The 13,148-nt window shown below is 39.9% G+C and overlaps 1 protein-coding gene across 3 annotated transcripts in view; it reads left to right on the top strand.

Annotated features, from left to right (window-relative positions):
* Window positions 1-12,680: 12,680 nt before the first annotated feature.
* Window positions 12,681-13,148, top strand: part of BICC1 (BicC family RNA binding protein 1) — a 265,955-nt gene continuing 265,487 nt past the window's right edge. For all 3 annotated transcript variants that reach the window (XM_036026936.1, XM_028514016.2, XM_036026937.1), the window contains exon 1: window positions 12,681-13,137. In XM_036026936.1, the coding sequence (XP_035882829.1) occupies window positions 12,948-13,137 (190 nt within the window). In that variant the 5' untranslated portion in view covers window positions 12,681-12,947. The remainder of the gene's footprint in view (window positions 13,138-13,148) is intronic.

Here is a 13,148-nt window from a genome sequence, read left to right as displayed (position 1 = left end):
AAAAGAAGAAGAAAGAATCCAGAAATATAAATACCTCTGCCAAGAAGACCAAGATTCTTTTCATTGTTGGCTTTTATTAAAGAAAGGGAATATGTAATGGGATACTTTATTACTTTATTCAAAGACATATTGGAGGTACTGACTGTATTCCACTATGATTTGAGCTGTAGCCAGCAAGGCCAGGCTTTAGAGAAAGGGATTACACCTGGACATACAGATCATGTTTTGTTGGAGTAAGAATTTAGAATAGTGATTTTTAAATGACCTCTCGGCCTTCTGGAAAATGTGTAGATTCTCACACATTCTCCCAAAATCTCCCACTGTAACATTCATATTCAACTGAATTGGGGAGAGTACCACGAACTGGCATTTTTGAATGTTTTTCTTTTTTTATTGAATTTATTGGGGTGACATTGATTAATAAAAGTATAAAGGTTTCAGGTGTACAATTCTGTAATACATCATATGTATATTACACCAAGTCTCCTCCCATCATTGTTTATCCCCAGTTCTACCTTCCCCTCACCCCCCTTTCACTCTGGTAATCACCGTGCTGTGGCCTGTGTCTATGAGGTTTTTTCCCCTTTAATTCCTTCACCTTTCTCACCCAGTCCCACAACACTTTTCCCCTCTGACAGCCATCATTCTGTTCTCTACCTATGAGTCTATTTGCATGTTGTTTGTTAGTTTATTTTGTCCATCCAATTCTATATGTAAATGAAATCATATGGTATTTTTCTTTCTCTGATGGGTTTATCTCACTTAGCATAATGCTCTCTAACTTCCATCCATGCTTTTGCAAAGGGTAAGATTTCCTTCTTTTTCATGGCCAAATAGTATCCCATTGTATAAATGTACCACATCTTTTTTTATCCACTCATCAGATACTGATAGACACTTGAACTGCTTCCAAAATTTGGCTATAGTAAATAATGCTGTAATGAACATAGGGGTGCATATATTCTTTCAGATTAGTGTTTTAGGTTTCTTCAGATACATTCCCAGAAGTGGAATTGCTGGTCATAAGGCAGATCCATTTTTAATTTTTTGAGGTATCTCCACATTGCCTTCCACAGTAGCTGCACCAATCTGCATTCCCACCTACAGTGCGTGAGGGTTCTATTTTTTCGTCATCCTCACCAGGATTTGTTGTTTGTTGATTTATTGATGATGGCCATTCTGACAGGTATGAGGTGATACGTCACTGTGGTTTTAATTTGCATTTCTCTGATGGTTAGTGATGTTGAGCATCTTTTTATGTGCCTATTTGCCACCTGCATATCTTTGGAGAAGTGTCTATTCAGGTCCTTTGCCCATGCTTTAATTGGATTGTCTGTTTTTTTGGTGTTTAGTTTTATAAATTTTGGATGTTAACCCTTTATCAGATGTGTCATTAGGAAATATGTTCTGCCATTCTGTGGGTTGTCCTTTCATTTCATTGATGGTTTCCTTTGCTGTGCAAAGACTTTTTAGTTTGTTGTAGTCCCCTTTGTTTGTTTTTTCCTTTGTTTCCCTTGACTGAGGAGATATATCAGAAAAAATATTGCTATGAGCAATGTCTGAGGTTTTACTGCCTATGTTTTCTTCTAAGATTTTTATGACATAGAATCTAACATCTAAGTTTTTAATCAACTTTGAGTTTAATCTTGTGTATAATGTAAGAACGTGGTCTGTTTTCATTTTTTTGCACACTTATGTTTTTCCAACACCATTTATTGAATAGACTGTCTTTACCCCATTACATATTCTTGCCTCCTTTGTCAAATATTAATTGAGTATAAAGGCATGGGTCTATTTCTGGGCTCTCTGTTCTGTTCCATTGTTTTCTATGTCTATTTTATGCCAGTACCATGCTGTTTTTCTTACCATGGCCTTGTAGTATAGTTTGATATCAGGTTGCATGATTCCTCCAACTTTATTCTTTTTTCTCAAGATTGCTGTGGCTATTTGGGGTCTTCTGTAGTTCCATATAAATTTTTGGAGTATTTATTCTAGTTCTATGAAATACTGCATTGATATATTGATAGGAACTGTGTTGAATCTATAGATTGCTTTGAGTATTATGGACATATTAATGATGTTAATTCTCCCAGTCCATGAACATGGTATATGCTTCCAGTTACTTCTATCTTCTTTCTTTCTTCTGTGTCTTATAATTTTCTGATTATAAGTACTAGTATTTCATATCCTTGGTTAAAGGTATTCCTACATATTTTATTTTTTTGAAGCGATTGTGAATAAGATTTTTTTTTTAGTTTCCCTCTTTGATAACTCACTATCGGTGTATAAAAATGCAAGTGATTTCTGGATATTTATTTTGTATCCCGCTATTTTACTGAATTAATGTATGCATTCTAATAGTTTTTTTGGTGGAATCTTTAGGGTTCTCTATATACAGTATCATGTCATTGGTAAATCATGACAGTTTAATTTTGCCTTTCCAATTTGGATGCTTTTTATTTCTTCTTCTTAAATGATTGCTGTGGCTAGGACTTCTAGTACTATATTGAATGAAAGTGGTGAAAGTGGATATCCCTCCTTGTATTGTTTCCAGTCTCTAGGGAAATGCTTGTAGTTTTTGCCCATTGAGTATAATGTTGGCAGTCATACATGGGTTTGTCATACATGGCCTTCATTACATTGAGGTATGTTCACTCTATTCCCATTTTGCTGGGAGTTTTTACTATAAATGGGTGCTGGATTTTATCAAATATTTCTATTGATCTGATATGTGGTTTGTATCCTTCATTTTGTTTATGTGGTATATTGCATTCATTGATTTGCAGAAATTGTAGCAGATTGCATGCTCAGAATAAATACTACTTGACTATGGTGTATGATCTTTTTAATGTGTTGCTGGATTTGGCTATGAGCAGGTACATACTGGTAGTTCTACATGGACCTAGCTCATTACCACATTCTGGACCTGGAGTATATTCAGTTTGATTCCCATTCATTTTTTCACAAAAACACAGTGATTCTGAAGGGAACAGCTGACAGATGATGTATATTATCTAGTATATTATTTCTTTTGGTCTTAGGCTCACCTCCCATGAAAGGGAGGTCAACAGCCTGTGTCCAAATGAATGACTATCATCTTCAATCCCTTAACCACAGCACTGTATCCAACATGGTAATGAAATTCCATACCGAGAGCCAACTCTAAATGATTTGTGTTGGCTCTTTGGGCTGCTCATTGAGAAGCATTTCCTGAGCTGGAGTGGAAGGAGACTGTGATGGACTAGTAATGTCAGCCATGAGAGTAGGTTGAGGGTGTGGTGGAATGTGTGCTACGTATTTGCCCACTGGCATTTCTGCAGATTTGGGGCCTTGGCCTTCCTTTGATGACCCATTCTTTTCCTACTGTGAACCATTTTTGCCACACAAGCTGCCCAGGAAGATTCACTTTCAATACTTTGTTGGCCCTCATTTCTGGAATTTTTTTCTTCTTATTTGATGTGAGGTTTAGCACATAAGTGGCATTGGAGGAATTTACCTTGTAACTGAGAGTAGTGTTAGAAGCAGAGCCAGTTCTCACATCCTGGATGGTTGCATGCTTTTATGGCCCTGCAGACATCTTTTTCTGGCTAGATCTAAAAGTCACATTCCCAGCAAACTGTCAGTTCATCAAAAAAAAAAAAAAAAAAAGCAGGAAAGTACAATTTTGAACATGCTTATTCTGCTGTCTTTTGAAAACTTTCCATCTTCCTGAGTCCCAGCAGGTCACAAGAACAAATTTGCATGTAAGTGTTAGTCCAGGTATCCTGGTTGATGGTAAAATATTGGTACTGTAGATCAAAAGCACAATTAACATGTGCCTTGAAACTTGGACAACTGCAGGAGCTCTTAGGCTGGAGTTTCAATATCTCCATGGGTGGTGCTTTCAACATAGCATGCTGGCTTTTTTTTTTATTTTTTAATTTTGGCAAAGTTGAGTGTTGGGCAATGTTAGAATTTAGGTAAGTGACTTGCAAAGTTTATTTCCTTCCATTCTTCTGTCTGCTGCTTAACTTTCTTCTTCTGTTTTGCTCTATTTTAATCTCTTTTCAAAGACCCACGTTTCTGTATTACTTACTCAGCATTGGGGTGTTGAGATTCTGATGAAAATGTTACTTTTCAGAATTTTTTTTAGTCAGAAGCCTATTTTTTTTTGAAATGGTAAGACAATCTTAGGATGTCCTGGGGCAACTAGATATCCTTTGACCTTCACTTGTGGAAAACAAAACCCCCTTCTCTTCTGATGGGAAAGCAATGAAAACCTGAGTATAAGTTGACGCTTTGGGCTGTGGAATTTGGGCAAGTCAGTGTGGTTCTACTTTATGAGAAAGAGAGATGGAGGTGGGGGGAGAGGGAGAGAGGGGAAGAGAGAGAGAGAGAGGAGAGAGAGAGAATGAGATCACTAATTTTTATTATTATTTTTTTTATTTTATTTTAATCATTGTTCAAGTACAGTTTTCTCCCTTTTACTCCCAGTCCAGCCCCCCCACAACCCTCCCCACTTCCCTCCCATTACCACGCTCCCCCTAGTTTTTATCCATGTGTCCTTTAAGTTTGTTCCCGTGAACCCTTTCCAATGTCCCCTGAAATTCCCTCTTCTCTCCCCTGTGGTCACTGTCAGCCTGTCCTCTATTTCAGTGTCTTTGATTATATTTTGCTTGCTTCTTTGTTTTGTTGTTTAGGTTCCTGTTAAAGGTGAGATCATATGGTATTTGTCTTTCACTGCCTGGCTTGTTTCGCTTAGCATAATGTTTTCCAGGTCCATCCAAGCTGTTGCAAAGGGTAGGAGCTCCTTTCTTTCTGCTGCATAGAATTCCATTGTGTAAATATACCATAGATTTTTGATCCATTCATTTACTGATGGGCATCTTGGTTGCTTCCAGCATCTAGCTATTGTAAATTGTGCTGCTATGAACATTGGGATGCATAGGTGCTTTTGAATTGGTGTTTTAGTATTCTTAGGATAAAGTCCCAGCAGTGGAATTGCTGGGTCAAAAGGCAGATCCATTTTTAGTTTTCTGAGGAAGTTCCATACTGCTTTCCATAGTGGTTGTACCAGTCTGCAGTCCCACCAACAGTGCCCTAGGGACCCCTTTTCTCCACAACCTCTCCAACACTTGTTGTTTGTTGCTTTGTTTATGATGGCCATTCTGACTGGTGTGAAGTGGTATCTCATTGTGGTTTTAATTTGCATCTCTCTGATAGCTAGCAATATTGAACATTCTTTCATGTGTCTTTGGATCTTCTGTAGGTCCTCCTTGGAGAAGTGCCTGTTCAAGTCCTTTGCCCATTTTTTATTTGGATTCTTTGTCTTCTTAGAGTGCAGTCATGTAAGTTCTTTATATATTTTTGAGATTAAACCCTTGTCTGAGGCATCATTGGCACATATGTTTTCCCACACAGTTGGTTCTCTTTTAATTTTGATACTGTTTTTTTTTTAGCTGTGCAGAAGCTTTTAATTTTGATGAGATCCCATTTGTTTATTCTTTCCTTTATGTCCCTTGCTCTAGGGGGCAAGTCAGTAAAAAGTTTCTGCGTGAAATATCTGAGATTTTCCTACCTACGTTCTCCTCTAGGACTTTAATGGTGTCATGTTTTATATTTAAGTCTTTTATCCACCTTGAATTTATTTTTGTATATGGTGTAAGTTGGTGCTCAAGTTTCATTTTTTTGCACGTGGCTGTCCAGTTCTCCCAACACCATTTGTTGAAGAGGCTATTTTTACTCCATTTTATGTTGCTGCCTCCTTTGTCAAATATTAATTGACCATAGAGACTTGGGTTTATTTCTGGGCTCTCTGTTCTGTTCCATTGGTCTATGTGCCTGTTTTTATGCCAGTACCAGGCTGTTTTGATTACAGTGGCCTTGTAGTATAGTTTAGTGTCAGATATTGGAGATCACTAGTTTTTAATGCCTTTGGAACCCTGAATTTTGAAAAGGTTGAGCTGATGAGAATCCATTGTTCTTCAACCAGAACAACTCTGTTATTATTAGATTTCTTTAAGGGCTTTCTGCATTACAGTTTATTTGGAAGGCAGTTTCTGTTTTTAAAAGTGAACATGACCAGCATCAATGAGCCTTAGGCTCCTTCCACCTCTAACATTGTACATTCCACCTGTAATGAGGTAGCTCTGGGGAGGAGAGCAAGTTCATTTCATGGCTAACAGCTCTGTGCGATGTCTCTGTCTGGGTCACAGCCGCAGCACACTGTGGGTCTCCAGGCATATTGTCCTCTCAATGTATTCCCTTCTTTAAATGTCCTCTCAGCTACTCCCTTCTTTAAAATGGAGATAATCATTGTACCAGACTCAGGGAATTGTTGGGAGAACCAAATAAGACCACTAACAGTGTCCAACAAATTGTAAATGCTCAACAAATCTGAGGCATTATTATTAATCTGAATAAACACTGTCATGACCCATGGTAGGCTCCTCTTCTTTTATTACTTCATTTACATTTATTTCAAATAAGCCTTCTCCTGGAGCCAGTTCTAAAGGCATTAAAGTTGAATCTCTACTACTTTGCTGCTCTTTTAACTTGATTGAAGGGAAAATTTATGATTTTAGAATGTTCACTTAATAGCAAATTGACCTTCGAAATACAGTGTACCATACTATGGCTATGCAGACTTTTGGCCAAAAAGTTTCAGTCAGAAGTTAAAATGAAAAAACTATTTAAGACAAAAACAATGTTTTCTGTGGATGATGTTTTGCTGAAAATCAGCTTTTTCTTGAATTTTAAGCATCTATTTGCCGAACTTTATTTTTCTTTGAGTCTTTGGGTCTCAATTTCTTGAACCAGATTATTCTGGACCAGATAATCTTTCAGATTCAACATTGATGATTCTAAGTTTATTTTCACATAATGTGGTCCACTAGTCAATTTGTCTAATTTCTCCAAGCCTCTGTTTCCTCAGGTGTAAAGTGAGAAAATAATGTCCCCACCTAGCAACTGCTTTTAATTCCAGCATTAGAGTTTTAACTTTTCTTTTTGTGCTTCTCCACAGCTTAATTTCTGGTTAGATAGTCATCCAAATTGTATCAGGAAATAATTTGTAAGAACATGTTTCCAGGGGCATGATTAATGCCTATACCAGCCAGTTTCTGGGTGCTGGAGACACAACAGTGAAAAGATACATGTTCTGCCCTCAGGAACTCTCAGACATACAGTAACTATGATGGTTATGATGACAATACAAACAATCAAATGCAAAGGTAATTGTTTCAGTGGGAATAAGCATAACATTTACTGGGAATGAAAAATCAGCCTGGCACCAGGATATTTGTGATGGCGGGGGTAGGAAAATGGGAGAATGTGTTGGAGGTTGGAGGGAGGAGAGAAGAGGACTACACCGGGAGATGGTTCAGCATTGCTGGAATGTGAAATGTAAGAGCTTTTGTATGTCATTTAATTGAATGATATCTGGCCGTATGTTGAGATTACTCAAGCATAATTATAATGACAAGGTTTTAAATTAAAATAGAAAAGTACATTTAATATAAACTTCTGAAACTCTTAAAAATACATAAATTCAGGACCAACAGTTTTGTATTTTGCCTTAGAAGAAACTAAATCAGAGAACTAATTAAGAGTGCCTGGAAGCAAACACCAACCCACTTTCCTTTAAAGTGTTCCCAGAGGAGTTTTTTTTCATCAGATGACCACTAATCAAATTTAGACATGTATTTTAAAAGTAAATGTAAGAAAATGTTCTTGTTTTTTTAAATCTCAAGGATTTTTATATTTTATGAACTTGAAGATTTAATGTAATTTACTCCATAAAAATGTATCTATCCACAGTTCTACCCACCTGACATCTGATCTGTTTCTATACTTTGAATAAATTGAACATTATTTTTTTTCTTAAGTGATATTGGCAGATAAAGACAAATAAAGCAAATATGCTTTATGAAAACAAAAATATCATCAAGTATCCCAACTGTGATTCAGTTTTCGTAGAAAGAGCACAGGACTCAGATGTTATGAATTCAAGGTTCTATTATTTATAATTTCTATAATTATATTTTAAAAAGTGTTCCTTCATTAACTCTTCTAAAAGTTCTGTTGCCATATGGTTTAAAGAATCAAATTATTCTAGAAGACTTGTGTGACAACCAGAAGTACTGTAAGCCTTCCCCCCATTTCCCATTTTCTATAGGCAACAACTTTCAACTCGTTTAGCTTGATTTTGTTTTTACCTCCATATCTTCAGATAACATGCTTGTATTGCCTCTTCTGGGTTTTTAAAAAGTTTTAGTCGTTATCTGTTGATGTTACTCTAAAGCAGATGAGGCGTCACTTCCCACCACTGCCCCCTGCAAAGCCCCCACTACACACATGCACACTTTCCAGTCCCCCAAATTCCTAATCTAGTTATGTTTCCAATATAGTTTCAATCAGCATTCATGGTTTACATTATTACAGCTACACACATACTAGTTACAGCTCAGCCATGTGGCATATTCTAAGTTGTGCTGCATAGTTTTTTTAATATTTGGAATTATTAACTGTCTGTGTATTTGTACCATAGTTTGCTATGAACCAATCTTGAATTTATCTCTAAAGTCACCACCAACAGATTTTTAAAAAAATTTTAATTGTTGTTCAAGTATAGTTTTCTGCCTTTTACTCCCATCCCAGACCATCTCCCAGCCCTCTCCACCTCCCTCACACCACCAACAGTCTTAATCTCCTCAGAATGTTTTAACTCTTCATGAATTCTATTTAATCTAGAAGAAATCTGTACCCTGAGACTTCTAACCTATTCCAATTTTTGTTCTCCTCTCCCCATCATCCCAAGGAACACCTTGACCCCTTTCGTGTGCTGGATCTCTGGTTTTCTGTGTTCCATGTTTTTCTCTTTCTCTTGGTTTACTCCCTTGTTTAGGGGTGGGTACACAGTCTTCAGTAGCTGACTCAGGTAGAGTATCCCTAGGAATGAATTTGTCCTCTGGTTTGATTGATAGTTGTACTGGGTATAGTTCTGTGTAAGAAATGATTTCCCATCATGCACTGCTCCATTGCCTTCTAGCACCTGGTGTTTCACCCATTTGGCAGGACCCCTATGTTTTCTCCGTGCCTGCACACATGAAGCTCAGTGCTGGTGGAGGGAGTCAGGGCAAATAGGCTGGGCCTATGACAGATGCATGGCTACCAACATTGACTGGATTCTCAATAGTACCGATTCACCCTTTTACAGATGCAAAGCTACTTTTAAAACTCTGTAAACAAACAAACACAAACAAAACCTTTCTACTCCCCTCAAAACTCTGGCAGCTCTTCTTCTTATACACTTTGAACAGATAACTTTAACTTTTACTCTTTTGGGAAAAATAAAAGCCATCAGATGGGATTCCCTTGTAATGTAGAAATGAAACTTGTACACTGACCTACATTTATACCCATCTGTTTCTCCTCTACTTGTTTATGCTTTCAAAGCCCTGTAATAGTGATCCCTCCCATTTCTTTTCTTATATGTTTAATTTTTGTTAACTGGATCATTTCCAGTGCTCTATTCTCACCCGTTATCTCAGTTACCAAAGCTACCAGCCAACTGGCCCAATAAACAATGAAGAGCTCTTCCTCTGCCCATATTATCCTCCAGCTATTGTTCTCTCCTCCTCTTTTCAGGCAATCTTCTTCCAGATTGTTGTCTTTACTCCTCATTTCATTAGCTGTTGTCTGTCTCTCACCACCGGCCTTCTTGCTAAGATATCCAGTGACACTCATCAAAATGTTTTGACCTCCCTTATTATACAAAGATAATCACCCTTTCCCTTTTTTGAAATAGTCGTTTTCTTGGGTGTACATGACAAAACTTTGTTTTGTGTTTTCTTCTCTCACTAATTCCATCTTCTTTCCCATTATACTATTATCTACTATTGGAATTTGTGAAAGGCTCTTTTCTTGATTCTTTTTTCTTCTAATTCTCTTTTATTTTCCTAGACAGCCCTACCCACACATATGGTTAGCATGACCCCCGACAAACAACACATTTGAATCTCCAGCCAAGATCTCTTTTTCTGAACTCCAGACCTTTGTATCCAATTGCTTACTTACTTCTTGGGGTCTCAATGGCACCTCAAACTCAGTATACCTAATTCAAGTTCATCTTTCCTCCAATATAGTAAGTCCTCTTCCAATGTTTCCTATCTCCCTCCAATTATGCTAGCCAGGGCCTTAGAGCCATTCTTGACATTTACGTCTTCATCACCCTGTACTGAGTCTGTCACCAATCCAATTGGAGATATACCATCAAAATATTTCTCAAATCCTTTTATATGTCTCCATCATCACAATTCTAAATAAACTATGAGCATCTGTTACCTAAACTTTCCAGACAGTCTCTTAATTGGTTTAATTGCTTTTATCCTCATCCCTCAATACGCTCTCTGTATGACAGCCACAGTCATTTTTTTTAAAAATGCAAATCTAAGTACCCCATCCTTTATTTAAAGTCTCTACATGGCTTCTTTTTGTTCTAAGGACAAAGATACAAACTCCTTAACTTGGCTTACATGCTCTATTCCTTACTTATCTCTCCTGCTGTAGTTAGTACCATCTAATTCTTTTGTTTTCTTTTACCAGCTTAAGGTGGTCTTCTTTTAGTTCTTCTATGGAAGAATACATGATCCCTTTTCCAACCACAGAATCTTTGCTTGTGCTGACCCTGGTAAGAGACAATATCGATTAGTAGCAAAGTACAGAGCACCTAAAGTCTAATATCCAAGGAAGACTGCCTGGGTTCACAACTTGATTCTACAACTTAGCTGTGCAAACTTGGGTAAGTTATTTTACCTCCTGTGCCTCAGTTTCCTCAACTGATAAACAAGGATAATTGTAATGTCTACCTTCAGGGATATTATTATGATTGAATGATCATTTGCAGGAAAGGCTCTTCCCTCCCCTTTCTTGCCCAGTTAATTTCTTTTCAAATTTCCATTCTCAGCTCTAGAGTCACTGTCTTTGAGGAGCCTCCATTGACCTCTCCGACAAAATCCAATTACTCCATGATAGGAGTTCTGGTATCTTGAGTCTTTTATTTTTAATGCCTACTATGGGTGTAATACAATATTTTCCTGAGTGCTTTATTCATTTATTTTTGCTCAACATTCTATCTTCCTCATTAGAATGTCAGCTGTGGGAATGGAATGGTGTTTACTTTTGGTCATGATTCTTTGGGTCTAAACAGTGCCAGCACAAAGTATGTTCCCATAAAATACTTGTTGCCAGAAAAGATAGTAAATATACCTGGTGCAGTCTCCTTGATGACTTCTTTTGGTGCTTAAATTAGTGCTTTGCACAATAATTAATACCTCCAGAGAAGGAATGCATGGTGGCAAACCAAGCAGTTAACTGGTACTTCTGCTCCCGCTTCTTTAGCAGGTGACCAAGTAGGAGGGTTCTCTGCTCGATAAGGCAGGACATTGTAAAGGTTATTTGTCAAGTACACACATGGGTTTCACTCTTGGCTTTGTTATTTGCATCTGCATGACCTTAGTCATGTCTTTTGACTTCCCACAGTCCCAGTTTTCTCATCTGTCAGTTATTCCATGGTACCCAGGCAGAGTCAATTGTCAATTAAGCAAATGAACCTGTAAGAATTGCAATTAACTTTAAGCATGGTACCTGATTGTCCACAGACCCATGCCAGTGATATGGCTTGCTCCTCATGTAAGCCTCCCTCTGTGGTACAGCGAACTACCCCTCTTCAAAAAAAGGAAGGTTTTTGTGCTTTGGGTCACAAAACAAAAGAAGGTATGGATCAGTGTCAACTGGGAAAGCAGAATTCCAAGGGTATTCCTAGTGCAAACGAGTTTCTTCTCTCCTGGTGCTTCAAGTCCATGGCAGTGGGTGGGCTGGCCAGGGCAGGTAGGGTCAGAGGTTCATTTGCTGGTAATCATCTGTGAGACACTGATCTTGGGAACACAGAAGAGCCCTCAGTGCCTGACAAGACAGCCCTGGATCCAGCTAATGACCATTGTAATCTCAGAGCGCCCCCCCCCCCCTTTTAATTAGCTGAATCCGTTCCTTGAGAATCACATAGAAAATGATTCCATCCACACCTCATTCAAGAAAAAAAAAAAAAAAACCCTCCCTTTTCTCGTAATAAAAAAAGAGTAAGCCTTTTGTCCACCTCTTGTGCAGCTGGCTAGCTTGCTGGGAGGAGTGAGAGGAGCGATCTGAGTTTGAACTGTCAGTGGAGGTGTGAACTGCACGGGAGCAAGACCACAAGTGATGTCTGTAAGAGATGGACATTGTTCTTTCCGCAGCCCTTCTCTGTTTTCCCTCCAGTTTCCAACTTGTGGGATGGATTGGGGTTGTGGATTTTAGGGTATAGTGTGTTGTGTGTAGGTAGAAAGGAAATTGTGTGTGCACTGAATGTGTGTTCAGGAGGGTGCTGGGCTTGAACTTAGAGAGTGTGTTTGAACTATGAAAGTATGTGCATTGGACAAGATGTAAACGTTTAAATGAAGAAAAGAGGTAGTGTGTACGTGGTGAGTAAGTGTGCGCGAGTGTTTGCAAGCGCCAGGGGCCGCCCGCCCGCGCGCGTCTGCCGGCCCGCCCGCCTGCCGGGGCTCCCCGTGGGCCTGCCCGGCCAATGAGCGCACGGCTGGAGAGGCGGCGGGCGGGGAGGGAGCCCCGGAGCCCAGCGGATGGATGCGCGGGCGGTGCGGCGCGCTCATTTCGCGCGGGCGTTGCTGGCTGGGGGCGGTGCAGCCACTGGCCCAGGACCGAGGACTGGACCCGGGGCGGCTGGCAGTGTGGGCGGCGCCCGGGGCTGGGATGCGCCGGGGACTCCGTGGCGGTGGTGTTGGCGGCGGCAACAGCGGCTGCGGGCGGACGAGGTAGCGCCGCGGCGCGGGGAGCTAGACAAGCCCGGCCGGCAAGCGGAGGCGGCGGAGGCACAGCGGCGGCTGCAGCGGGAGCCCGATCACCGCACGCCCACCATGGCCGCCCAGGGCGAGCCCGGCTACCTGGCGGCGCAGTCGGACCCCGGTTCCAACAGCGAACGCAGTACCGACTCGCCCATGCCTGGCTCGGAGGACGACCTTGTCGCCGGGGCGCCCCTGCACAGCCCAGAGTGGAGCGAGGAGCGCTTCCGCGTGGACAGGAAGAAACTTGAGGCCATGTTACAAGGTAGGCATCCC

Source organism: Phyllostomus discolor, chromosome 5, assembly GCF_004126475.2.
Source record: "Phyllostomus discolor isolate MPI-MPIP mPhyDis1 chromosome 5, mPhyDis1.pri.v3, whole genome shotgun sequence".
NCBI classification, from domain to species: domain Eukaryota; kingdom Metazoa; phylum Chordata; class Mammalia; order Chiroptera; family Phyllostomidae; genus Phyllostomus; species Phyllostomus discolor.
The sequence above is the reverse complement of the archived record's forward strand: the minus strand, read 5'-3'. Positions and strand labels throughout refer to the sequence as shown.